This window comes from Argopecten irradians, unplaced genomic scaffold (assembly GCF_041381155.1).
Source record: "Argopecten irradians isolate NY unplaced genomic scaffold, Ai_NY scaffold_0018, whole genome shotgun sequence".
Lineage (NCBI taxonomy): Eukaryota > Metazoa > Mollusca > Bivalvia > Pectinida > Pectinidae > Argopecten > Argopecten irradians.
This window is the reverse complement of record NW_027187485.1, coordinates 110,942-137,130: the sequence shown is the minus strand read 5'-3', so window position 1 is coordinate 137,130 and position 26,189 is coordinate 110,942. Positions and strand designations below refer to the sequence as shown.

The following is a 26,189-nucleotide window of genomic DNA, read 5'->3' as shown; positions in this document are numbered from 1 at the left end:
TGATTAGTACAAATTCATCACAGTGTCCTCTTGCAAAGAAATTTCAAACACATTATCATTCTGATTTTTGTCTTAGAAAGTCTGGTAGATGTAGGTTTGGATTTCCTTTTTCAGAATGTAAAAAAAAAACCCTTTACTAAGTAATTTAGATTTGGGGTCTGAGAGTTTAAAAAGTCGTTTTTATGAAACAAAACGTGGTAAGAGGGCAATCTGATTAAAATGCAGATCCTTATACCCACTCCGTTATATGAAGGATCTGACAATATCCCATAGGGGGTCACGTCCAGATGACCTTTATACCACGTGGTCTTCATATCGGATACATTTTCTACACCTTGTCACATCCATCAAAAACGATATTTCGTCCCAGTATACTTATACAATTAGCTTTATTGTGCTCTTTGGGCGAGATGACTATGTAAACCAAAATAATTCTGACATTTTTTTTTCAAAATATTTCGTCCCTGAAATTCACTGCCAAAATTTTGCAAGTAGCAATTTGATTGATTTGATGGGATTTTCTCAGATCCTCTTATCAAACGTAGTGATAATAAGGATCTTTTAATCAGATTGGGTGAGAGGGATGCGTACATAAATGCATACAATAAGATTATTCTAGAAAATTGGCAAGCAAATATGGATATCTAAGTGATTGGAAATAGTAAAGCAGCTGCCTATTATGTTTGTGCATATTTATGTAAATCAGAACCAGAAGATTTAAAATTTGCTCTTTCTTCACTACTTTCATCCATGGATAGGACAGTAAATCAACGAACACGTATGTTAAGAATAGGATCATGTATTCTAAAAACCAGAAAACTGCACAGGAAGCAGCATAAAGACTGCTTAATGACCTTAATCTAATATTTTCTTCAAGGACTGTTTTATCATTGAATACTGAACCACCAGGGAAAAGATTTCGAGTGTTAAAATCAAAGAAAGATAGAGAAGAGCTTGATGAGAAAAGTACAGACATCTTTCATAACAATCTAATTGACTACTACAAAGCTAGACCAGCATGCTTACACACAGTTTGTTTGTATGAATTTACACGGTGGTTTGTTAAATGTCAACTCTCTGATAAATCCCCAAACTCATCTAGGTTAGAAAGAATAAAGTTGAAATCACCTTTTGAACATGTTTGCATAAGAAAAAGAAAGAAAGCAGTTGTGATAAGACTTCCCAAGCTGTCAATTGCAACAGATGATTATTTTTACAGTCTACTGATGTCATATATACCTTTTGAAAATGAAGATGATTTGTTAAGATCACCAGATGGTAGTCTTTATGATAGTGCTAGAGATGCATTTTATGAAAAGAAAAGTAATATAGATATTAAACATTTGCATTCTCATGCATTGATAGAGGAAATTGAAAATGCATTGAGATTTATTCACTATTCAAGAGTTGAATTGGCTTCAAGTTCCAATTTTGCTGATGATGAAATAAACAAAGAAGAGAGTGCCAACATCTCTATACCATTAGACTCAGAATATGTAGATTGTTTTGATGTCAATGACAACAATTCTGTGAATCACATTACAGACACCCAACATATACATGAATTGCAGGTGTGCTATCTTTCAAGAAATGAACTTTAATTGAAACTGGAAAAGTAAAAAGGTAGTCAAAGAAGTGTTATGAAAACTATAATGGATCATTACAAAAAGAGATTTAGTTCTCAGTTACTTTTGTTCATAACTGGTGGTGCTGGAGTAGGGAAAAGCTTTTTGACAAATTTAATTGTTGATTGGCTTAATCATTGCACTAGCATGCAGTTAGGTAAATCCCCTGTATTAGTGTGTGCACCAACACGAACAGCAGCTAGAAATGTACGTGGCAATACTTTACACAGTGCATTTCATCTTCCTGTTCAACATGGTGGACAACCTACATTCTTTGAGTTAACGGGGAAATCTTTAAAGAAATTGCGCACATTATATCAAGGTATCCATACTCTGGTTATTGATGAAATTTCAATGGTAAGCTCTAGACAGTTTGAATTTGTCCATAAACGCCTCTGTAGTATTAAAGATAATACAGAATTTTTTGGTGGAATAAATGTCATCTTGGTTGGAGATCTTTTACAACTTCGGTCTGTAAAAGGACATTATGTATTTGAGAACAGATACCTTTGGTCGAATTTCAAAACTGTATTTTTAACAGAAAATGTTCGCCAAAATTGTAATAGTTCATTTGCTCAATTACTTAATAGAGCCAGGGTAGGGTTGCTGAAAAAAGAGGATATTTCATTGTTAAAGACTCGAATTATTCATCCAATTCCACATAACTACAGTTTTGCATTTATTTCCTACTGTAAGACAAGTTGTAGAACATAATGACAAGATGCAAAACTTGATCAGTGATGACGTAGTTAAAATTCCTGCTATTCATTACTTTACACAAAATGACTTACAAAGGAAGCACTCTTATGATGCACCAGAAGATTTAATTCCAAGTGATGATAGAAATGCTGGTGGTCTTTGTAATATCTTGCGTATTTCAAAATTTACAAGAGTGACGCTTATAAGAAATATTTACACTGAAAATGGATTGGTAAATGGCGCGCTTGGATTTGTTCAAGAAATAATAAAAGATCCAAATACTGGTTTAGTGAACACAATATACAGAAAATTGGATGATGAAAGTATTGGTGGTGTTTTAAAGGTGTCTCAGCAGTGCAACGCTATAGCTATTCAACCACTCTGTCAAGAGTTTTATTATTCGGGTAGAATATTGTTAAGGGAACAATTTCCAATAATACCAGCATGGGCAGCAACAATACATAAAGTTCAAGGTGCATCTTTAGACATAGCAGCAATATCAATAGGAAATGATATATTTGAAAATGGCATGGCTTATGTAGCATTGAGTAGAGTGAAAACAATATCTGGTCTTTACCTGTTGGCTTTTAACCATCAAAAGATATGTCCGCCGTTAAAACCACTGAGAGAATACAACAATTTGCATGAAAGAGAACAAAGATAGTTTATAGGATGTGACATGGATATAATTACTAATACAGTACAAGCTAGTATTCAAATTTTGTATACTTTGCAACACCATATCAATCAATCATTGTCTTAAATCTGCCATTCCCAAACACACTTTTACATGCAAGTTTTCTTCTGCAAAGTTTAATCAAAAGAAATGTATATAAGCAAGAGTATCATTAATATCTTTTGGTAAAATAAAATCTTGCAATTTCATCCGAAGAAACATGTACATTTTGTATATAAAAATCAGAGTATCATTTTGCAATTAAAAATCTGTTAACATTTTGCATGAATGCATATTGATATTACCTACGGTATATTATTTTTTAACTAGGTAACTGTCATTTTATTTTTCATGAAAGTAAAAGATATTTCATATTTGTGTATTTTTTTTTGTGTGTAAATATATATTGATATATAGCGTTGATGTGAATGTTTCAGATCATACAAACTATCTGTGAAGTCAAGGCTAGTGCCCCGGGCACAAATGTTACTCTGTAAGCAATGGTCCTCTCAGTAGGAGTCGTCAGTACTCAGTCTGCTGTACCTGAAAAGATGTCAGTTGTTCTGGGAGACACTTCTGGCTCAATCTCTGCTACAGTGTATGGATTGAAAAACACAAGCAAGTTTAAGAAAGAAACTGCAGTTTTACTGTTTAATGCATTGATGAAAGACAACTATTTGGCTGTTACTTCCCGGACAGAGGTAGCAAGGACACAAAGTTTTGAAGTACCAGATGCCATTATAAAGGAGACACCTGAACTATTTGGAAACAAGCAAGTCATGCTCCAGCCAATTTCATCTGCACTATCATCACCTGATAAGTCATATGCATCAGTCAAAGGAAAAGTTGTCAAGGTTGGTACTAAAACATTCAAAACTATTTTAATGAAATATATATGTCAAAACTTATATCTGTTGTAAATACACTGTGCAGTTAGCAGGATCAAGGATACATTCAATAAAGATACAGATAATGTTAGCATATATTGAATTATATTAACTACAGTACTATTGATTGAGCTTGTACTTTTCAGGTGTCCCCTGTTTCATCAAGAAGGGAAATCCCTTATCAGGAACTGAAGATAAGGGATGGTTCTGGAGCAGCTACTTTGGCTGTGTGGGAAGATGACGTACAACAATATTCTGTGGGTCAGCTGGTGCACTTTAAAAAATGCAGAGTGAGGCTATATCAAGGCAAAAAAAGACTGACCACTGTCAGAGATGGACAGAGTGAAGTAAATATCCTGATATATTGGGTGGTTAAGACAAATTAAAAATATATATATATAAGATTTCGCAATAAAAAAGCAGAAGTCAATTATTAAGGTATCAAGTAATATATAGGATAACTATATTTTTAGTAGTAAATACATTTATCTTATAATGAAACTAAAGGCAGCATTGGCCTGTGTATAACTATAACCTTTTTATATAATGTGTAAAGTAGTTTGCTTGTGTTTGGAAGAGCTAAGTTATCACACTAGTTACATGTTTTAAAAACACATGCATATTTTTTTTAAGATACTCCATCATGATGAAGAATTAGATGAACTGACAGAAAATAGTGAAGATGACAAGGATGAAGATTTTGAAGAGGAAGGAGTATTCAGTGGCACAATTACAGCATTATTTGATGTGGATCCATATCTGGCATGCCCCAAGCCTTCGTGCCACAACAAGAAGTTAAACACGATATTGCAAGGAAACTACGTAATGTGCTGTCCCTCTTGCAATGACAAATTTGGGGCAAGTCACACCAACTGGTATGCGCGTGCCACAGCTCTTCTGGATTTGGGAACTTCTACAAAGAAACTTTCCATTTTTTAAGCCAGAAATACAAAAGATATTTCTGGCTAAAAACAAACTACCAGATGTTGGTCTGGACAGAGATGACATCTATGAAAAGTTCTTCGCTTTTCTTCCTATTGAAGTCAGATGCAACATCCAAAGCAATGCCATGAGAAATGTTGTCTGCAAACGAACCAATTGAGACTGAAAAAGAAGAGAAAAACTGTTTTTCTTTCAAACAGTGCCAATAGTTCTAAAATCTTATTAGTTTAGTTTGTTTATTATACAAGTAGTTAGTGACAATTACAGTACACATTCAGTATTGATATATGTGTATCTTAGTATTTTACTATATTTCATAAATGTAAAATGTAGTTAGTGGCAACATTCACATTTAGTATTGGCATTTGTTCCAAAATTTAGGTATATTAGTTTAATTTCATGCATGTAAAATGTAGTTAGTGGCAAAATTGATCTTCAGTATTGGCATTTTGTTCTTAAATCTGGGTATATTAGTTTATTTTCATACATGTAAAATGTAGTTAGTTGCAAAATAGATATTCAGTAAATTTAGTTACTGGAAAAATACATATTAAATTCAGTATAGGCATTTGTTCCGAAATCTAGGTATATTAGTTTATTTCCATACAGGTAAAATATAGTTAGTGGCAAAATTCATTTTCAGCATTGGCATTTGTTCCAAAATCTAAGTATATTGTTTTATTTTCAAAGGTTTAAACTAGCTATTATAAACGCGAATAATAAGTGGCAAAATAAATGTACATTCCTGTAAGGCATTTGTTCTGAAATCTAAGTACCAGGGGAAAGGGGGTTGGTTTAGTTTGTTAAGATACAAATACTATTGGTATTTGTTCCAGTATCAGAACATTTGTGTAATATGCATTTCTAATTAACGTTGCTATCATTGATGTTTTTTTGTCTTTATCTTTCATACATATTGCCCGCCCAGGTATTGCTCTCCTTTTTTCGAAGGAGAGCAACTTGTTTGTACATTAAGACCAAAACTCGAGTTACATGTACATATTTACGTTCTTTAAGGTTACTGTCAACAAGTGAATCTAAAAATAATTGCATTTGCTAAAAGGTGTTGACCTCCTTTCCCTAGCTATATGTTTTCATTCAGTATTGCAATGTAAGATATCGGGTTTAAAAAAATAATACGAATGGAAGGAAGTAAATGGTAACAAGTAAAATGTTAATTTTCTATGCTTCAGAAATCACAAACTATTAATATTATTTACAGTTTTGCATGCTGATAATCATAATTGTTTTGAAGTAATTATGAAAAAAGTTTCGTTTTAAAAATCACTACTATCTTTTATTTCAGAATCATAGTTTGATGGTATTACTGTAAATATTAGTTTGTGATTTCTGAAGTATAGAAAATCACCAACTTATTTGCTATCATGCTTTCTTCCATCCGTAATACTAAAATAAAGCATATTCAGATATTGCGGCCACGCGACCTCTGCATTCCTTCGCGGGCTGGTAACTAGGGAAGGTTAGCACTAAAATCACAGGCAATTGTATTTATATGTACTTGTTAGTAACACGACCGTGAAGGAAAGCGATTATGTACATGTAACTGAAGTTTTTCTTAGTGTATAAAAACTGTTACACAATACTTTATCTGTACTTGAAATACATTTTCTTTTCTTATAAATACAAAAAAAATGTTATCATAACAGGACGGGAGGGGCAAACATGTCTTTTTGCCCCCCATTTTCGCCGACTGAAATTTTCTTAAAAAGCTTATTTGAAAGAAAAAAGGGTCCTCCTACACATTTTTCGTACTTCATTCTAGAAAATTTTCCGCTGCGCGACGCATTTCCTAAAAGGTTCAAGCACATAATGTCAAACCTTAAATTGTAAAAATTCAATATACACAAACTAGACTAAAAATGTCCATCAAGGGATTCTATGTACTATTTAAAAAAAATGTCTCTTAAAAGATCAATTTGTTTATATGTCTTAGCGAGACAATTAATTCATTTTTTTCTGTTACACAACAATGTACCGATGGTGTGAAGCCGGTATATTCAGATCGAGTAGGGTTCCATAATGTTATGACGACACAATTATCATTTCTAAATGCAGGTAGCTTTAAATCGAAAAATTACCATGTTAAGAACGCTTTATAATCATTAAACTTTATCGTAAAACTCATCTCAGCCATTCTAAATCGTAATTTTTTTCCCGGGGGAAACCCCCCGGACCCCCCAAACACCAAATTTCTCGCGCTTTCGGGCGATCGCAAAATCATCAAAATACATAAAACTCATCCCGGGGGTCACCCTCAGACCCCTAATAAAACACCCAAATCTTGCGCCTTCGACGCTCACACGCTAATTAGGCCAATTTGCGTATTCGTTAATTTCCTTTTAGCGACCCCACTGTCTATAAATGTGTACAAGGATTAAAAGTGATATATGAAAAAATGTACATAAAGCATATATTATATGGTTGGGAGTTGAATTAATCTCCTCCTGTAGGTGTGGCGGGGGGAGGGGGGGGGGTTTACAAAATATTGAGGACCTTTGCCCCCCATGACGTTTCATCTTCCTACGCCACTGCAAAATCAATACCAATGGCAGTTTCTGGTCCTGTTTAGTACTCAGCATACCGGAAGTGGAACGGCTATATCGCCCGTTGTTAGTATAATATAACTGGTTGGGGTGTGTTGTAAGAGTTTCACTATACAAGAAGACACAACACGAACATACCGCAGTCTCCCAAAACACGCACTTCGCACTTAACACAAGCTGCACACCGCATGCATGTGAGGCCGTCCATACATATACATAACCCGGGCTGCTAAAAGGATTTAATTACTCAAACAAATAAACAACTTTCAGTATCGTGTACATACAACTTAGTATCTTGTACGTACAACTTAATACCTTGTACATACAACTTAGGAACTTGTAAACTTAATATCTTGTACGTACAGATTAGTATTTTGTTCACACAACTTAGTATCTTGTACAAAACCTTTTTATCTTGTATGTACAAGACAGTATCTTGTACGTACAACTTGTATCTTACACGTACAAGTTAGTATCTTGTTCGCACAACTTAGATTTAGTATCTTGTTTGTACAAGTTAGTTTCTTGTTTGTACAACTTATTATCCTGTACGTACATTATATCATCTTGTACGTACAACTTAGTATCATGTTCGTACAAGTTGAGTTGATCTGATATTTTCACTAATTGAAGATACTCTCTTTAGTACGACGGCGTATTAGGGCCACAATGTTTCATCTTAAACGTACATACAAGATATAATACTGTACGTAAAGTTAGTAACTTGTACGTACAAGTTAGTATCTTTATGTACAACTTATTTTCTTGTACGTAAAACTTGATTTGATCTGCTGTTCGTCACCGAAGAAATTAATCAACTTCCTTATATTCTTTATAAGTAATAAGATATTCTGTCTACTTAGCATTGCTTCAAGCACGACCACGGGTTTATAAACTAATCTGAAAAATATAAATGTACATTAATTAGTACCTTATCTTTTTCACCATCGCAATTTGAAATTGCCGATTATCAGGTAAAACTGTAAAGTTATTTGCATTGTTTTGAAACTGGCGCTGTATAGTGGCATGCGAGGAAACTATTTAGTAGCTTGCACCGGCACTATATAGTAGCTTGAGAGGAAATCGTAAAGTAACTTGGGAGGACACTGTATAGTAGCTTCCAAGGATACTGTATAGTAGGTTGCGAGAATGCTATACGGTAGCTTGCGAGGATACTGTATAGTAGCTTGCGAGGATACTGTATAGTAGCTTGCGAGGATACTGTATAGTAGCTTGCGAGGATACTGTATAGTAGCTTGCGAGGATACTGTATAGTAGCTTGCGAGGATACTGTATAGTAGCTTTCGAGGATACTGTATAGTAGCTTGCGAGGATACTGTATAGTAGCTTGCGAGGATACTGTATAGTAGCTTGCGAGGATAATGTATAGTAGCTTGCGAGGATACTGTATAGTAGCTTGCGAGGATACTGTATAATAGCTTGCGAGGATACTGTATAGTAGCTTGCGAGGATACTGTATAGTAGCTTCCGAGGACACTGTATAGCAGCTTGCAAGGATAATGTATACTAGCTTGCAAAGATGAGGTCTAGTATCTAGGATAGCATATAGAAGGTTGCGATGATACTGTATAGTAGCTTGCAATGCGACGATGCTGTATAATAGGTTGCAATTACACTGTATAGTAGCTTACGAGGATAATGTATAACAGCTTGCAATGATACTGTATAGTAGCTTGCAAAGATGAGGTCTAGTATCTAGGATAGCATATAGAAGGTTGCGATGATACTGTATAGTAGCTTGCAATTGCGACGATGCTGTATAATAGGTTGCAATTATACTGTATTGTAGCTTACGAGGATAATGTATAACAGCTTGCAATGATACGTATAGTACTGTAGATAATAGCTAGCAAAGATGGTTAGTAATAGGATACTTGAGACTAGATGATATGAGCTTGCGAGGATACTGTATAGTAGCTTGCGAGGATACTGTATATTTTGAGGGGTACTGTATTTTAGCTTGCGAGGTTACTGTATATAAGCATCCGAGGACACCGTAAAGTAGCTTGTACGGATGCTGTATAGTAGCTTTCGTGGATACTATATTGAAGCTTACAAGGACACTGTATAGTAGCTTGCGAGGATACTGTATTGTAGCTTCGAGGATAATGTATAACAGCTTGCAATGATACTGTATAGTAGCTTGCAAAGATGAGGTCTAGTATCTAGGATAGCATATAGAAGGTTGCATGATACTGTATAGTAGCTTGCGAGGATAGTATATTAGCTTGCGAGGATGGATACTGTATTTTAGCTTGCGAGGTTACTGTATATAAGCATCCGAGGACACCGTAAAGTAGCTTGTACGGATGCTGTATAGTAGCTTTCGTGGATACTATATTGAAGCTTACAAGGATACTGTATAGTAGGTTGCGAGGATACTGTATAGTACCTGCAAGGACACTGTATAGTAGCTTGCGAGGATACTATAGAGTAGCTTGCGAGGATACGGTATAGCAGCTTGTGAGGATACTGATTGGTAGCTTTCAAGGATACTGTATAGTAGCTTGCGACGATGCTGTATAATAGGTTGCAAGTAATGTATAGCAGCTGAAAAGAGGGACTAACGAATGACTTATCTGAATACACTTCCACGACATTTGTGCTGAGATTATGAAGTACAAGGTCTTGTGTCGAGTCTGGACAGTTTTCCTATCCGAAATTGCATTACATGGCTGCAGGAGATGGCTACCATGTAATGATGCATAATTTCCAGTTTGTATATGGTGATATTCATACTTTACTGAACCCGAACAGTTGCAATATGTACTTTGTAGTTAAATAACAAGTCTCGTTTTCGTTTGGTGCTCGAAATGGCAAACCTGTAGTCATAAGATGCTCCAAGAACGGATATACCAACATTACAAAAGTGATAAAATCAACTTTACAAGCATACTATATCAAAATTCCCTTTCAGTTCTAAACACATATGGAATTAATTTAGTCCTTGCTTCATTATTGGACATTTTAATGTTCTTTCCCCCATTCAGATTTCAGTATTGTGATTACTAATAGAAACGATTATCCGTGCACCTTAACAATATGTTTCATAGATGTTGTCATACTTGACCAAAAGTTAGACGAGTCTTTGACTCATTTTTTCATCAAGCATAATTAAAGACATATATATTCATGAGATTTTTAAATAGTCTTACATTAAACCCTCGTTTAGGACCACGTGCCCCTGTGACCTAGTCTTACAATGTAACAAGCCCCTGTGGTCTCGGTCATGTACTATCATATAGCTATGCACGGACTCGCGCACGTGCTCCAAACTGGTTAGTATTCTGGTTACTAACCTATGCGCGTGCGTTGTAATGGGTAATACATTTAGTATTAATTCCAATCAAACAAAGATGTTACATGTAGCCTGATTTGGTACAAACGTTTACGAGTGGGGGTTGTCCAGTTCAGGAGTTGGTGTACATGCACACAGGTATGTGGTTTTTAAGATGTTATTCTTTATTTGAAATAATTATGTACAACCGATATGATCACTGGTTCGATATCCGTTAATGCACAATGTTACACATACTTCATTCTGAGTTATATGGATATATATACATATATACTGTATGACACGGAGTTACCTAAACGATAATGGTGGCCAACGTAAGCAGTATTAATTCTAAAATGATGTGGATACACGGCAGTACCGGAGTCTATGGTGACTACATACACGGCAGAACCGGAGTCTATGGAGTCTATGGTGGCTACATAATCAGTATTATTCTAAAATGATGTGGATACACGGCAGTACCGGAGTCTATGGTGGCTACATAATCAGTATTAATTCTAAAATGATGTGGATACACGGCAGTACCGGAGTCTATGGTGGCTACATAATCAGTATTAATTCTAAAATGATGTGGATACACGGCAGTACCGGAGTCTATGGTGGCTACATAATCAGTATTATTCTTAAATGATGTGGATACACGGCAGTACCGGAGTCTATGGTGGCTACATAATCAGTATTAATTCTAAAATGATGTGGATACACGGCAGTACCGGAGTCTATGGTGGCTACATAATCAGTATTAATTCTAAAATGATGTGGATACACGGCAGTACCGGAGTCTATGGTGGCTACATAATCAGTATTAATTCTAAAATGATGTGGATACACGGCAGTACCGGAGTCTATGGTGGCTACATAATCAGTATTATTCTAAAATGATGTGGATACACGGCAGTACCGGAGTCTATGGTGGCTACATAATCAGTATTAATTCTAAAATGATGTGATACACGGCAGTACCGGAGTCTATGGTAGCTACATAATCAGTATTATTCTAAACTGATGTGGATACACGGCAGTACCGGAGTCTATGGTGGCTACATAATCAGTATTAATTCTAAAATGATGTGATACACGGCAGTACCGGAGTCTATGGTGGCTACATAATCAGTATTAATTCTAAAATGATGTGGATACACGGCAGTACCGGAGTCTATGGTGGCTACATAATCAGTATTAATTCTAAAATGATGTGGATACACGGCAGTACCGGAGTCTATGGTGGCTACATAATCAGTATTAATTCTAAAATGATGTGATACACGGCAGTACCGGAGTCTATGGTGGCTACATAATCAGTATTAATTCTAAAATGATGTGGATACACGGCAGTACCGGAGTCTATGGTGGCTACATAATCAGTATTAATTCTAAAATGATGTGGATACACGGCAGTACCGGAGTCTATGGTGGCTACATAATCAGTATTAATTCTAAAATGATGTGGATACACGGCAGTACCGGAGTCTATGGTGGCTACATAATCAGTATTATTCTAAAATGATGTGGATACACGGCAGTACCGGAGTCTATGGTGGCTACATAATCAGTATTAATTCTAAAATGATGTGATACACGGCAGTACCGGAGTCTATGGTGGCTACATAATCAGTATTAATTCTAAAATGATGTGGATACACGGCAGTACCGGAGTCTATGGTGGCTACATAATCAGTATTATTCTAAAATGATGTGGATACACGGCAGTACCGGAGTCTATGGTGGCTACATAATCAGTATTAATTCTAAAATGATGTGGATACACGGCAGTACCGGAGTCTATGGTGGCTACATAATCAGTATTAATTCTAAAATGATGATGTACTATTCAGTATATTCTAAAATGATGTGGATACACGGCAGTACCGGAGTCTATGGTGGCTACATAATCAGTATTAATTCTAAAATGATGTGGATACACGGCAGTACCGGAGTCTATGGTGGCTACATAATCAGTATTAATTCTAAAATGATGTGGATACACGGCAGTACCGGAGTCTATGGTGGCTACATAATCAGTATTAATTCTAAAATGATGTGGATACACGGCAGTACCGGAGTCTATGGTGGCTACATAATCAGTATTAATTCTAAAAATGATGTGGATACACGGCAGTACCGGAGTCTATGGTGGCTACATAATCAGTATTAATTCTAAAATGATGTGGATACACGGCAGTACCGGAGTCTATGGTGGCTACATAATCAGTATTATTCTAAAATGATGTGATACGCAGTACGATCTATGGTGGCTACATATCAGTATTAATTCTAAAATGATGTGATACACGGCAGTACCGGTGTCTATGGTGGCTACACAATCAGTATTAATTCTAAAATGATGGCTACATAATCAGTATTAATTCTAAAATGATGTGGATACACGGCAGTACCGAAGTTTACGATAGCTACATCATAATGTTGTATGAATTAATTAACTGAACATAAATTGTCCCTGACACATTATATCTTTACATAGACACAAATGTTTGAAGTTTTATGTTTGAATCTTTTAATACTAAAACCGTTCTCGGTGTTTATATCTTGAAATATTTGACCAAACTGTCAGTAAGCGGCATATGGTACTGTCACTTTCAGAGATATACGTAGTAATATTAATATCTAAATTTCTGCTTTAATAAATAAACATTGTTTAAGCAAGGTTCGATCAGAAATTATGATATAAACCTTCCTATCAAGGAGAACTTTCCGTTGCAATCAATAATCAATTCTTTCATTCCTCAAAGATTTTACACATCAAAATTGATTAAAGTTCTGTTTGAAAAGGTTTTATTTTTTGTTCTTCTACATTATATACGTTGAACGTTGTAAATATGTTTCTCTATACAATGTTCTTTGTGAAGAGATAGAATTAATTTTGAAGTTTTAAGGCAATTGCAAGATACATGAAATTTCATTTTTACGCTTTAGTGCTATATCTGCGGCATACAGTTGTAAAATTAATAATAAAAAAAGAGGCAAGTAAACAAGACAGAGAAAGGAAGAATATAAGCAACAATACATATATCACAGACGCATATATAATTAATTGAGTTAGACTTAGTCATATTAGTTAAAATATGAGCAAAATATTAGAAACCAGAACGTACCCTCCACGAGCCCCATATTTGATGATAATCTAAATAATCGTTTGTTTGACGTATAGTTACCGACAGTTTATGTATACATTTGTATTTGGATATATCCTAGTGACCTCCATCCTCGATACTTCAGGGGTTACTAGCTTTCATTGGTGTGAATATATATTATAACGACTGTGATAGTAACTCTTGGAATATCGAGGATGTATGTATATAAATGTAAGTAGGTTTATTAGTGGTGTTGTGCGGAGTTGATTACTTTTCACCTAGTTGGAAGTTGCCCCTATTGGCTGACACGACTATGCTGGTCACGTGACAGAAACGAAGACTATTATTGGTTCAGAAAATTTTCTTCGGCTCTCGGCCCAGATCTCAGAAACCTTCTCAGCCATACGCACGCTTTTGTATCGATCCAAGAATGGAAGCCTTTCTCCGTTTTGTCATTGCCATGGAACTTGTGTTTCATTGCTTAAACAAGGCTATTGCTCGCGGACAGGTATGTAACCTAAGGTTTGTTCCTAGTCCGGACTAATTAATTAAGTTAGTTTAAGTTACTATTGACTTTAAACATAATTTATTGTCTTCACAAAAAATCACGGGATTAGCCACAAGTTATTACAACTGATGAGGTTTTCCCCAATCAATATGTTAATTAATAATAACTGGGATTGAGAAAAATATCTTTCTGGGGTGAAAATCCCAGAATTTGAGGTTTAATACTCTTTGAATCAGTCGGAACAATACTTGGTAAACGAGGCCGCGATGCCATGGACAGACGATTAAATAAGATTAATTGGTAGCATGTTTGTATGAAGGACTACCTCAAGCTATCAAATGAATGACCTTAATATTCACTGAAGGTCACAAGGGTAAAACAGAAAACCCTTTTAGCATACCTCTATAAACGCCACATTTTCCGAAAATGGCGGGAAAACTAGGACGTCACTCATAAAATGTAGAAAATTTATTAATACACAGTGACTAGATCTACAACTGTTTAAGAGAGTGCATTCTGGAGTCTATGAGTAGTTTTCGCTACAGGGGAATAACTCGCACAAGATTTTTGTCTCTTCCTTACATGGTAATTCAGTCCATTTGATAATCCTTACACATTAAATTCCAAATCATTGACTTTCTACTGCAACAAAATTCTACTTTCCCAACTTTGATGGTAATGTTAAATTCTTATCTTTTTCTTCTTTGAAACGATATCTCGTCCCTAACCTATTTATACACATGAATGTACTTAGTAAGACTTCAGTGTTTGTTACCTTTCACCTATAAATTTGGCACCAGACTATTTGTGGTAACTATGGCGACATTTATAAAAATGCTAACCATTTCTTTCTTGAATGTCGATCAGAATTCTACTACTGCCCGTGCTGATATGGCCCAAGTTTTTAATGACCTGAACATAAGAGTAGATCTAAATTTGTTACATTATGGAAATGAAAAACTTGGGCAAGAACGTATATGAGAAGGATAAGTCACACATGTACAGGGTTTTGGGCAAGTACGGCGCAGGAGTTTTTGTGTTTGTGCACTGACTGTGACGCTGGTCGACACCTGATTTTCCTTTGTTATCCGCCGGCGTCTTACTTTCTGAAGCGAGCCGTCATTTCATGAGCTGTCGTATTTTTTTAACGAAAATTTAAGACATTTCTTTTAAATATTCCGCCCTTAAAGCAAGTACTAAACGTTGTGAAATTTTATTAACTTTACATTGGTGTTTCGTTTGACTCGATAGTAGTACGTGTATTTGTTGAGAAAAATGGTTTTTATTCCCGGTTCATAGGCGTCTCGCGTGGTGTTAAGTAGTGTAAAGAGACAGTGACGAATCCTTCTCACTTATAAATCCTTGACTTGGGTTTGTAAGTTAATTGTTATTTATTTGAACCTGTTCAGTCATTTATAAAGTCCAGTAGAATATTTGAACATAATTATTGTATATCTTGTTATTAAGTAAATAATATGTTAAATTCAACTTATTTATACCTATGCCATCACTTGGAAATTATTACATGTTAATTGAAGAAGGCTAAAATAATAATTGCTAAAAGTTAAAATAACTTACACCTAATCCATTTGTACTTATGATGACAATAAAGTCAAAAGTCAAAACAGGGGCTTTCTGCTTACTAAAAATATCAACTATGACCATTCAGTCCTACTGTATGCACAACTACTAGGGTTGCAGTGTATTATATTTTAGGATTGGTCAACAAGCTAAGATGGCTGGCAAGTCGCCATCTTGGATTTTGATAGTTGGAGTTTGTAACCCTTATTTCTCAGAAAGGGCTAAAGGGATATGTCTCAAATTTCATGTGTAGTTTCTCCTGATGGCAAGTCGCCATCTTGGATTTTGATAGTTGAAGTTTGTAACCCTTATTTCTCAGAAAGGGCTAAAGGGATCTGTCTCAAATTTCATGTAGTTTCTCCTGATGGCAAGTCACCATCTTGGATTTTGATAGTTGAAGTTTGTAACCCTTATTTCTCAGAAAGGGCTAAAGGGATCTGTCTCAAATTTCATATGTAGTTTCTCCTGTTGGCAAGTCGCCATCTTGGATTTTGATAGTTGAAGTTTGTAAGCCTTATTTTTCAGAAAGGGCTAAAGGGATCTGTCTCAAATTTCATATGTAGTTTCTCCTGGTTACCAGAAACATATATACATAGAGATTGGCAACTCCACAATTTTTACGATCGGCAGATGTACCTCTGTATGTGCTTAGGGGGTTTTAGATAAACTCTTAAACAGTTAAATACAACAAAATAAATTTGATATGTTATAAAAGTTCAGTATTTTTCAGATGGTTTGAGTACGATTTTGGATAGAAAAAATAATATTTTAACTTGTATTTGAATAAAACAAAATGCACTCTCGGTTTTGAATGTCTGATTTTCGAAAAACTAGGTAAAATTGCTGATTTTCATGCTTTCAAAAATCACATTAAATAATATCAATCGGGAAAACTGGTCACAGTCAAACCATGACATAATGTTTAAACTTTGAGTTGATGCAAAAATATCATGTTTGAAAGAATACACTTAAAAGTAGTTAGCCAAGGGAATATGCCTATAAACCAGAGGTCCCGCTGCCTGTCAACATAGACAAAGAAGGAGTTTCCAATCTCTATGTATATATGTTTCTGTGGTTACTACTAGTTATGCTATTGATGCAGTATCACAGGGACCTGGAACGAATTTCTAACCATATATGTATCATATATCTATGTGTGTGTACATCAGAAACATATATAATATGTATATGTTTCTGTGTATATACTGTTGGTTAGAAATTCTTTCCAGGTTCCAGTGTGCAGTTTGGAACCGATTGGTCAACAAGGTGGCCACCAGACCGCCATCTTGGAATTTGATAGGTAAAGTTTGTTACCGCTTTTAGTCTTTTACTCAGAAAGCACTAAAGGGATCTGCCTCAAGTTTCCCTGTGGCCCTAGCTGTGCATATTCATTTTGAGACAAGATGGCATCATCTTGGATATTGATATTTTTTTTATTTTTTTTTTTTTATGTCTCATTCATATATATATGTCATACACAATTTTAAATACAATAAAAAGAAAGAGATTTATTTATAAAGAGTGAGCTTATTTGTACACAAGAGGTCTACATAATTAACATGAAAGATATAGCAATGTAAGCAATTTTGGTTGAAAATAAACACGGTCTTAGTTAGCAATATGGTTAAAGGTTAATATTGTTTTCAATTTTTATGTAATTACTATACTAGATTGGCTGAGATACAACTTTGCAAGGGATTGTGGGGAGTTCATCACCAGACAGATCTGCCCAAATGTTTATAAGCTCTTTCCAGAAAATATTTAGGGAATTTGAAATTCTTAAAAGACCTTCTCTCTTCATTTTGAAAATTTTATCGCCACCATAAGTTTCAATTTTATCCAGAAACAGCGTTTTCCAAGGGGAGGAATTCAACAGATTTTCTCTCGGAACGCTTCTCGACTTTACATATCGTGACTATATTATGCAAATTATGTAATGTTGTACTTGTGGGTAAACTCGAGAAGCGTTCCGAAGAACAAATGAACATGGCGGTGACGGTTAAAGTAAGTGAGCTACACGATGTTTAAATGGAGTTTCTACAAAGTACGGGTCATGACACCTCCAAAGGAGATTGTGGATGAACACAGTTTTGGGTACTGTTTACCACCACAAGCGTAGATTTTGTGTGAAACGAACTACTTCCTCGTTTCTACTTGAGGGTTTCTCACTCAAGTCTAAAATACTGGGTTGTGATCACAGATCATCTGATTAGACAATTATTGGAAAGAATAACTCAACGCCTCCATACAAGTTCATACATATAATTCTGGTTCTGCAGATACAGAGTCACAATGTGTAATCACACTCTCTATCACTCTAATTACTGTACAACTAGAGATTATGCCAGAATATAGAAGCTTATAATAAATGGTAGCGAGTACAAATGTACAATTATCTAAGTTGATAGTTAAACTCCCTGTTATAATATATGACTTGTCTTTTTATAAAGAAACAACAAAGTGATAACTAAGATGCAATAGCAACAATCGCGACAACAGAATAAAGATAATAGTAACTCTGTATATTTAGTTAGTAGTTTGTAGAAATTGATCAATATGCATCAATTTCTCTATGACAAGATTTCAACCCAAATATCTTGTAATAGATATACAAGAGAACACTAGTCTCTTGTATTAACACATGTAATTATCTACAATTATTTATGGAAATTGAGCAATGCATCAATTTCCCTATTACAAGATTCACAATTCCAAATATCTTGTAATAGAAATACTCAAGGCTTTTAAACCACTGTGTTTGTAATGAACAAAAGTATTTATTGAAATTGATCAAGTAATCAATTTCACTATTACAAGATTAACTATATCTTGTAATAGAAATACAAGAGTACACTAGACTCCTGTATTATCCTAAGTACAATTTATAGAATTTAAGAATAATTTATAGAAATTGATCAAGTAATAATCAATCTCACTATTACAAGATTAACTATATCTTGTAATAGAGATACAAGAGTACACTAGACTCTTGTACCTCAGTACAAATTATTTATGGAAATTGATCAAGTTATCAATTCCTCTATTACAAGATTCATCTCTAAATATCTTGTAATAATCCCTATTGAACAATAGACGATTTGTATTATAAGTTATGCCAACTTTCCTATAATCAATATAAGGGAGATAACTCCTGTAGGCCTATCTACTAATGTGTCATGATGAGAACCAAAATGGCGCAAGAATACGTATCCGATGTCGGGAGGAGACGTTAAAAATCACAGTAATCGCTCCGACTTATATACCCCTCGGGCGTCCACATTTCCTTATATGGAAAAAGTAAGTGGAGGCAATGTGGAGGCAAAGTGGAGGCCCTCCAGACTGATTACAACAATAACAGTCGTACATTGCCGACCTCACAATATAGTGCCAAAAATGTAGCACAAAGAAAAGGTTATACATAGCGTAAACCAACTGTTTATCGACTGAAAAATGTTCTTTAAATACACAAAATATAGTTACAAGTATCTGATTCCGTTTCCGAGCCGTATTTAAAAATGTACACAAAAACCAGCCGGAACGTCAGCGTCAACAGTTTCACCGTGAAAGCAGTACAACTGCTTGGACCAAATATGTCTTGAAATCGGCCGTTGTACGCCACAAGTACGTATTAAACACATACATTTTGATGAATAGTATCGTTATTGTCTTAACGATCACTGAATTAAATCATAAGATTGATCATGGAGCTTACATAGACAAAATAGCTAATTCAAATTCTGACCGCCTGCTTAGTCACGATCCAATATGGCGGCTATCGTAGCCAGTGACACACTACTTGCCAACAAACTGTTTCACATACAATCTGTTATCACATACATTTACCATCTGATAGCATGGTCAGTTAGATAAAAACATTGCCATTTGCCATGTACTACTAATAATATACAATTCAACCGTAATGACACGTTTATTCCATGTAAACACACCAGGGGTACAGTTCAGTAACATAAACACACAACAGCTGATCGTCAGTCAGCTGATCGTTACATGTGATTTTGGCTTGGTTTTTGAGGTGTCCATTAGAGCCGAGACGACATTTCGTGTCTACCTAGCATATTTTTTATTTTCCCGATTCATCAAGCCATAACTTTGTCAATACTTGGCCAATTTTGTTCATCAAGCACTCGATGGAAAGATAACTTATTTCTCTTTCAGGTAATATATCCGTCAATGTTGTATAGAACCCATTTATTAAAATAATCACGGTTTGAAAAAAAGGTCTATTTTTCTCTACTGCCGAGTTCATACCCGTGATACAATAGGCCTAATATATAGATGTATACTATTGGTTAAAAATTTTCGTGCCAGGTCCCTGTGCATAGAATGGCCAGAAAAATATCCTTGGGGGAAGGGGAAAAGAGTTTGAAGTTTGTATAAATTTTGGCTCTGACCCCCCCCCCCCCCCCCCCCCCGGAGCAGGAGGGGCGGGGCCCAATAGGGGAAAAAGAGGTACATTGTAAATCGCTACTTGTCATAGAGTTCTGCATTGAATGTAACCAAATTTGGCCAGAAACAACCTTGGGGAAAGGGGAACAGAGTTTGTATAAATTTTGGCTCTGATCCCCCAGGGACAGGAGGGGCGGGGCCCAATAGGGGAAATAGAGATAAATCCTTTAAATCATTACTAGTCATAGAGTTCTGCATAGAATGTAACCAAATTTGGCCAGAAACATCCTTACGGGAAGAGAACATAGTTTGTATAAATTTTGGCTCTGACCCCCTTGGAGCAGAAAGAATGGGTCCCAATAGGGAAATTAGAGGTAAATCTTTAAATTCCGTCAGAAAAGAAACAATGATCTTGTAATCAGAACATTACTTAGCATTGAAATAACCAGGTGAGCGATACAGGCCCATATCACTTTGCCAAAAATTGTGTCATATTAATCATCTTTAGCGGTCATTAGTGTCAGACCGCAAGCGTTTGGTATAATGGCTCAATAGATATTTTAAGGTCACCTGACCCAACGGATATATAGCCATCAGTAAACTTTTCACATTTTGAACATAAGTTCTGTCGGTGCGATTTGGCTGAAACTTGCCTGAAATGATACTGACATGGTTCTGACAAAATGTTGTTATTTTTTGGGTTGATCTGAAATCCAAGATGGCTGCCACAGCCACCATGTTGAAGACACATTTTGAACTTCTCAAGTTCTATCAGTGCATGTGGTTTGGCTGATATGTATTGTTACGTCTCTGGTTGATCTCAAATCGACCATGACACCATATCTGATAATTTCCTTTATGACTATCGTCAAGGTAGTCAGATGACCTTTAAGGTCCTTGGGCCTCTTGTTATCTCTCTATCTTTCTATATCTATATATATGTAATATTTTATTACATATATATTTATACATAGTTATATAAAATTGGAAGAAAATAAAAATAATTATAACATGTCAGTGTTTGTACTATTTATCGAGGTACAGAATAAGAGAAAACTACGATTTTGTCATCCCTGATAGTCCAGGGGTTCCAATCACTTACGATCTCAACACCCCTGGACTATCTTATAGTGAAACTGAAGGCCACTGAGAGGAAAAAATCTGAACCAATCACAGGCTAACACATATTTCCTTTGAAGACTACAGAGAGACTACCAGGAGAGAAGAGATCATAAGTGATCGGAACCCCTGGAGTATCAAGGGTGCTATATCATATATGGAGAGGAAGGATTATAGGACACTATCACCATGTATATGAATGATAGAGACATTCTACCCTCTGGGTCACAAACACAATGTATTAATATATATACATTTAAAATATGATCCTAAGGTAGATTACCCCCGACTTCTCTATCCACTTAAAAAAGAGTCTTATTTTACTGATATAATTAATTTTATTCAAGTAAACATACCAGATCAGTTCGATCGACAAGATTTTTACTTGAATATCTGCGGAATATTGTGTATTATGTAACTTTATTTGTTTACTGAAATTTTGTCACTCTTGATCTTGTAGGCTGTGTCCTTCCGTGGCCTTAGCCTGGTTAGCCGGGTGGCAACCTCGATTGCTGTTGCGGCTGGCCAGCGTCTGTCTCTGTCGGAGGCCGTGGTAAGATGTTACATTTTAACGCTAAGTGTAGAATACATTATCTTTAAGCTGTAATATTGTAGCTTGAAAGATTTCTAGACAGATAATGTTGTCTTCTTTAAAGTGTAGTCAGGCTGGGTACGTACATGTACATATACCATAACAGTTTTCACACTATAATTGAACTCTCCTTATTACCGTATTCAACCCAATAAGGGCCCATGTCCCTATAAGCGCCCTTCCTCTTTTTGAAGCCTCCATTTCAATTGCCCAGGCTTAAAAAAAACCAGAACTATACAAAACTGTTTAGATTTTCAATAATATCGTCTTATTATTAGCACCTTTTAATTTTTTAATTTTTAAACGCCTTATTGGGTTGAATACTGTACATGTATCACTCTGTTTGATAAAGGATCTGGCAACAATCCATTAGGAGTGACCTTCTGGTGACCATCAGAATTGTCCAATTGTCCAGCTTCTAGAAACTGAGAAGTGACTTTTCAGTTTTCATTTATGTAACAGAGTGATTTTAAGAATCTGTGTTTTAATTAGATTGACTTGGCACCAATGTAATTTGATATTATTGTAAAGTAGGCGAAGAGTTGGACTCTTGTTTAAAATATATAAAAAATAGTTCATTAGACTGTCAGAGACATATAGGTAGTATATACACTATCTAAATCTCTGGCACTGTACTGTATCAGGAAGAATTATGGATATTCTGCACTCTAGATCACAAAATATATATATAACAGTAATACAATGCGATATACAAATAAGTAAACAATATTTTTGGCCGTCGGTTAGATTATTCCTATCCTTCATATCCACTAAATAATCATAAATATATATATATAAGGGATATCACATGCACATCAACATATCTGATCATTGGTTAGGCCAGATTCTAACTTGAATATCTACAAAAATACTGTGCATTAAGCACTTTTATTTGTTTACTGAAATGTAGCTTGTGTTCTTGCAGGTTGTGTACTTTGCTGCTACGCTCGACTGCCGAGGGGAGGATAGCCTTAGCCTTGCAGATGTCGATGATGAGCCAGCCACACCACCCGCTCCCACCCCTGTGTCTGTCCGTAGGTCTGGCCGTGTGAGGAGGGCACCAGCTTGGCACAAGGATTACATCATGTGATGTACTGTAATATCCTTGTAAAGTCCATGGACTGATGTGGCTTGAGGAAGTGGTAACTCCTCAACAATCGTCCCAATCCCAATCCCTCACCCAAAAATCTATACCCTGTTAATTAAACCACATGCACTGACACAAGTGTGGGGTTGTTTGAGGTACATAAGGGTTTTGAGAAACTTGACAGACATACTCGTGGGAGTGTGCTTAAAGGGTTTTTCAGGATAGAAATTCCAAGATGGCTTCCAGGGTCCACTTTCTGTTCTTAGATTTGGGTCTCCGATTTTGGTCTACATTGGTAAAAGGGGGTTTAAAGGGATGCGGAACAGCATTCCTATGTTTTTGGATACTGTGATAAACGAAGGCCTCTGAAAATTTATGAGTTGCTAGAAAAAGATAAAAATTGGTACTTAAAGGTTTTGAGGGACAATGAATACATGCAGTGATAAGACTGTGGAGTTGTTTGAGGTAGATGTGTAATGGTTCCCATTACAATCAGTACTTGTGTACAATGTTGGATTTGACTCAACTGAAGTGTACAGAAAGTAGTTAATAGGTTTTTTTTTTTTTTTTTTTTGTCCCTGGCCCTAACAATACTCACTTTACCCAACCCACCTACCCCAGCACAAACACAGCACACATTTAGTATTTAACATTCTAACCACTACTTTCTACATGTACACTCTCAGTTGACCTGTTCAAAAAAATGTAAATAATTGATTTGATTTGTTTTATGTCATATTAACAGCCAAGGTCATTTATGTACATGTACATGCCAGGGTCAAAGGTTGATTGAGAGAAAACCCTAGCCAGCGGCTAGTACCCGGCAACCACCCCACATGGGATTTGAATTTTTTTGAAAAAAAAAAAAATGAATGGCCCTAATTAATGGTCATCGGACAATCTTGGCGCCAGAGAACTAGGAAAAGATTTGAATAAAAGACTTTCAAGAAGGTGACTTTTGCGCCCATCCTTGAAGTTCAAAATGTGTTTAAAGAACACTTGGTTAGGACCATTTCAGGATCATTAGCTTAATTGCATTGATAGAACTTGAAAAGAAGTTCAAAGTTTGCTTATAAGATGGGGGTCAAAGCAAGCATCTTTGGTTTTTTTGGTTCCAAACCATATCAGGATGATTTCATGCAAGTTTCAGCTAAATTGCACCAGTGGAACTTGAGAAGTAGTTTAAAATATTTTAGATATGGATGCTGTAGTGGCCATCTTGGATTTCCGATTGACCCGCAAAATAGTAATACTTGGTCGGGACCATTTAGGGATCCTTTCACACAATTTTCAGCTAAATTGCTCTTGTAGAACTTGAGAAGTTCAAAATCCGTTTTCAATATGACGGAATTGGTGGCCATTTTGGGTCTCGGATTAAATTGAAGAATAATAACTCTTAATAAGGACCATGTCAGATGATATCAGACACGTTTTTAGCTAATTACATTGGTAGAAGTTCAAAATGTGTTCAAAATTTAGTTTACAAACAGGGTATGACAAACAACGGATAAAGCATGATCTTTATCCTGACCATTGGGGTCAACCTAATAAATTATTATGTTAAATTATAGTAAATATTTTCCATTTGCCCTCCTACCCCCTATCCCCCCTCCCCCCTCCCCCCTCCCCCCTCCCAACCTCCCCCTCCCCTCCTATGACAAACAACGGATAAAGCATGATCTTTATCCTGACCATTGGGGTCAACCTAATAAATTATCATGTTAAACTATAGTAAATATTTTCCATTTGCCCTCCTACCCCCTCTCCCCCCTCCCCCCTCCCCCCTCCCAACCTCCCAACCTCCCAACCTCCCCCCTCCCCTCCCATGACAAACAACGGATAAAGCATGATCTTTATCCTGACCATTGGGGTCAACCTAATAAATTATTATGTTAAATTATAGTAAATATTTTCCATTTGCCCTCCAACCCCATCCCCCCCTCTTCCCCCCTCCATCCCTCCATCCTCCCCCCCCCCCCCCACCCTCCCATCGCCACTGGCAATCCCACTCTCACCCATAGCCATCTAAATCTTGGACGACAGGAAGAGACATTGTAATAAATTGTATGTAAAACAAAAGAATGAAAGGGAGTATAAAAGTGCCACATGTATTTAATACATGAAGAAAGAAAGAAAGAAAGAAAGAATGAGAGAGAGAGAGAAAGCGAGAGAGAGAGAGAGAGAGAGAGAATAGAAAGAGAGAGAGAAAAAGAGAGAAAAGAAAGAGAAAAAAGAGAGAGAGAGATGAAAGAAAGACAGAGAAAGAAAGCATTGTGCGTTGAATGAAAGCCCCCCTGCGAGGGGACATCTGTTTATATTTAAAAGGCTGACCCCAAGGCCCCAACCTTGGCAGCCATCAAAAGTTCTGGGGTATTAAAATATGTTTTTATGAAAAAAAAAAAAAAAAAAAAAAAAAAAAAAAAAAAAAAAAAAAAAAAAAAAAAAAAAAAAAAAAAAAAAAAAAAAAAAAAAAAAAAAAAAAAAAAAAAAAAAAAAAAAAGTTTGTAAATAAAAAAAAAAGTTTGTAAATAAAAAAAAGTTTGTATATAAAAAAAGTGTGTAAATAAAAAAAAATACCATGTGTCAAGATGTCATAGTTATTTCAAATATTGCATATTTTCAGGATACCATGAAGATAGTGACAACCATAAGGACAGTGACACCCGAGAGCAGACATTCCTGGTTCTGCGGTCTCTATAGGATGAAAACCGGATATGATGTTTTCTTCATTCAGGGACACTGCACTGGACACCATTTGCCTGAACCCAATCTGCAAATTTTTGACTCGAAATCGAATGTTGAAGGTATTTTGCATGTACTTATACATATTTGGTAGTTGGCTTTTTTTAATACGGAGGCCTTCCTGTCTTGGTAACGACAATGTAAATTTGGGGGATTTTGGTCAAATGGGTAGTGTTGTTTGGTTTTGTAAGACATCCAGTACAGTCTTCTTTTTCAATCTTTAGTGTTTAAGACCGGTCATGAATAGATTATAGGTTCAAGCTGTAGGTCGGTGATTTTTATTGGGGTACTCTGGGTTCCTACAAGTAATTGATACATCCTTTAATGACCATGAAAATATAATCAATCT

The 26,189-nt window shown here is 35.8% G+C and overlaps 2 protein-coding genes and 1 long non-coding RNA gene across 12 annotated transcripts in view; all 3 read left to right on the top strand.

Moving 5' to 3' along the window:
* The window catches only part of LOC138311352 (uncharacterized), a 172,612-nt gene that overhangs the window by 134,357 nt on the left and 12,066 nt on the right, over positions 1 to 26,189 (top strand). For all 5 annotated transcript variants that reach the window (XR_011206604.1, XR_011206607.1, XR_011206608.1 and 2 more), the window contains one exon: positions 25,722 to 25,902. This is a non-coding gene — a long non-coding RNA (uncharacterized lncRNA). The remainder of the gene's footprint in view (positions 1 to 25,721; positions 25,903 to 26,189) is intronic.
* LOC138311362 (uncharacterized) lies at positions 2,850 to 5,248 on the top strand. Its single transcript, XM_069252770.1, has 3 exons — positions 2,850 to 3,854; positions 4,034 to 4,234; positions 4,521 to 5,248. The coding sequence occupies exons 1-3, from the start codon at positions 3,501 to 3,503 to the stop codon at positions 4,824 to 4,826; spliced, it is 861 nt and encodes a 286-aa protein (XP_069108871.1). The 5' UTR covers positions 2,850 to 3,500; the 3' UTR covers positions 4,827 to 5,248.
* Positions 10,702 to 23,689, top strand: LOC138311344 (uncharacterized). Of its 6 annotated transcripts, none has more exons than XR_011206594.1 (3): positions 10,702 to 10,850; positions 21,880 to 21,972; positions 22,937 to 23,689. XR_011206594.1 is itself a non-coding variant. In XM_069252764.1 (3 exons), the coding sequence occupies exons 1-3, from the start codon at positions 14,235 to 14,237 to the stop codon at positions 23,099 to 23,101; spliced, it is 336 nt and encodes a 111-aa protein (XP_069108865.1). In that variant the 5' UTR covers positions 14,156 to 14,234; the 3' UTR covers positions 23,102 to 23,689. The 6 variants fall into 6 exon arrangements, 2 of the variants coding, with proteins under 2 accessions (XP_069108865.1, XP_069108866.1); XM_069252764.1 differs by lacking the exon at positions 10,702 to 10,850 and adding an exon at positions 14,156 to 14,312; XR_011206597.1 differs by lacking the exon at positions 10,702 to 10,850 and adding an exon at positions 17,172 to 17,193.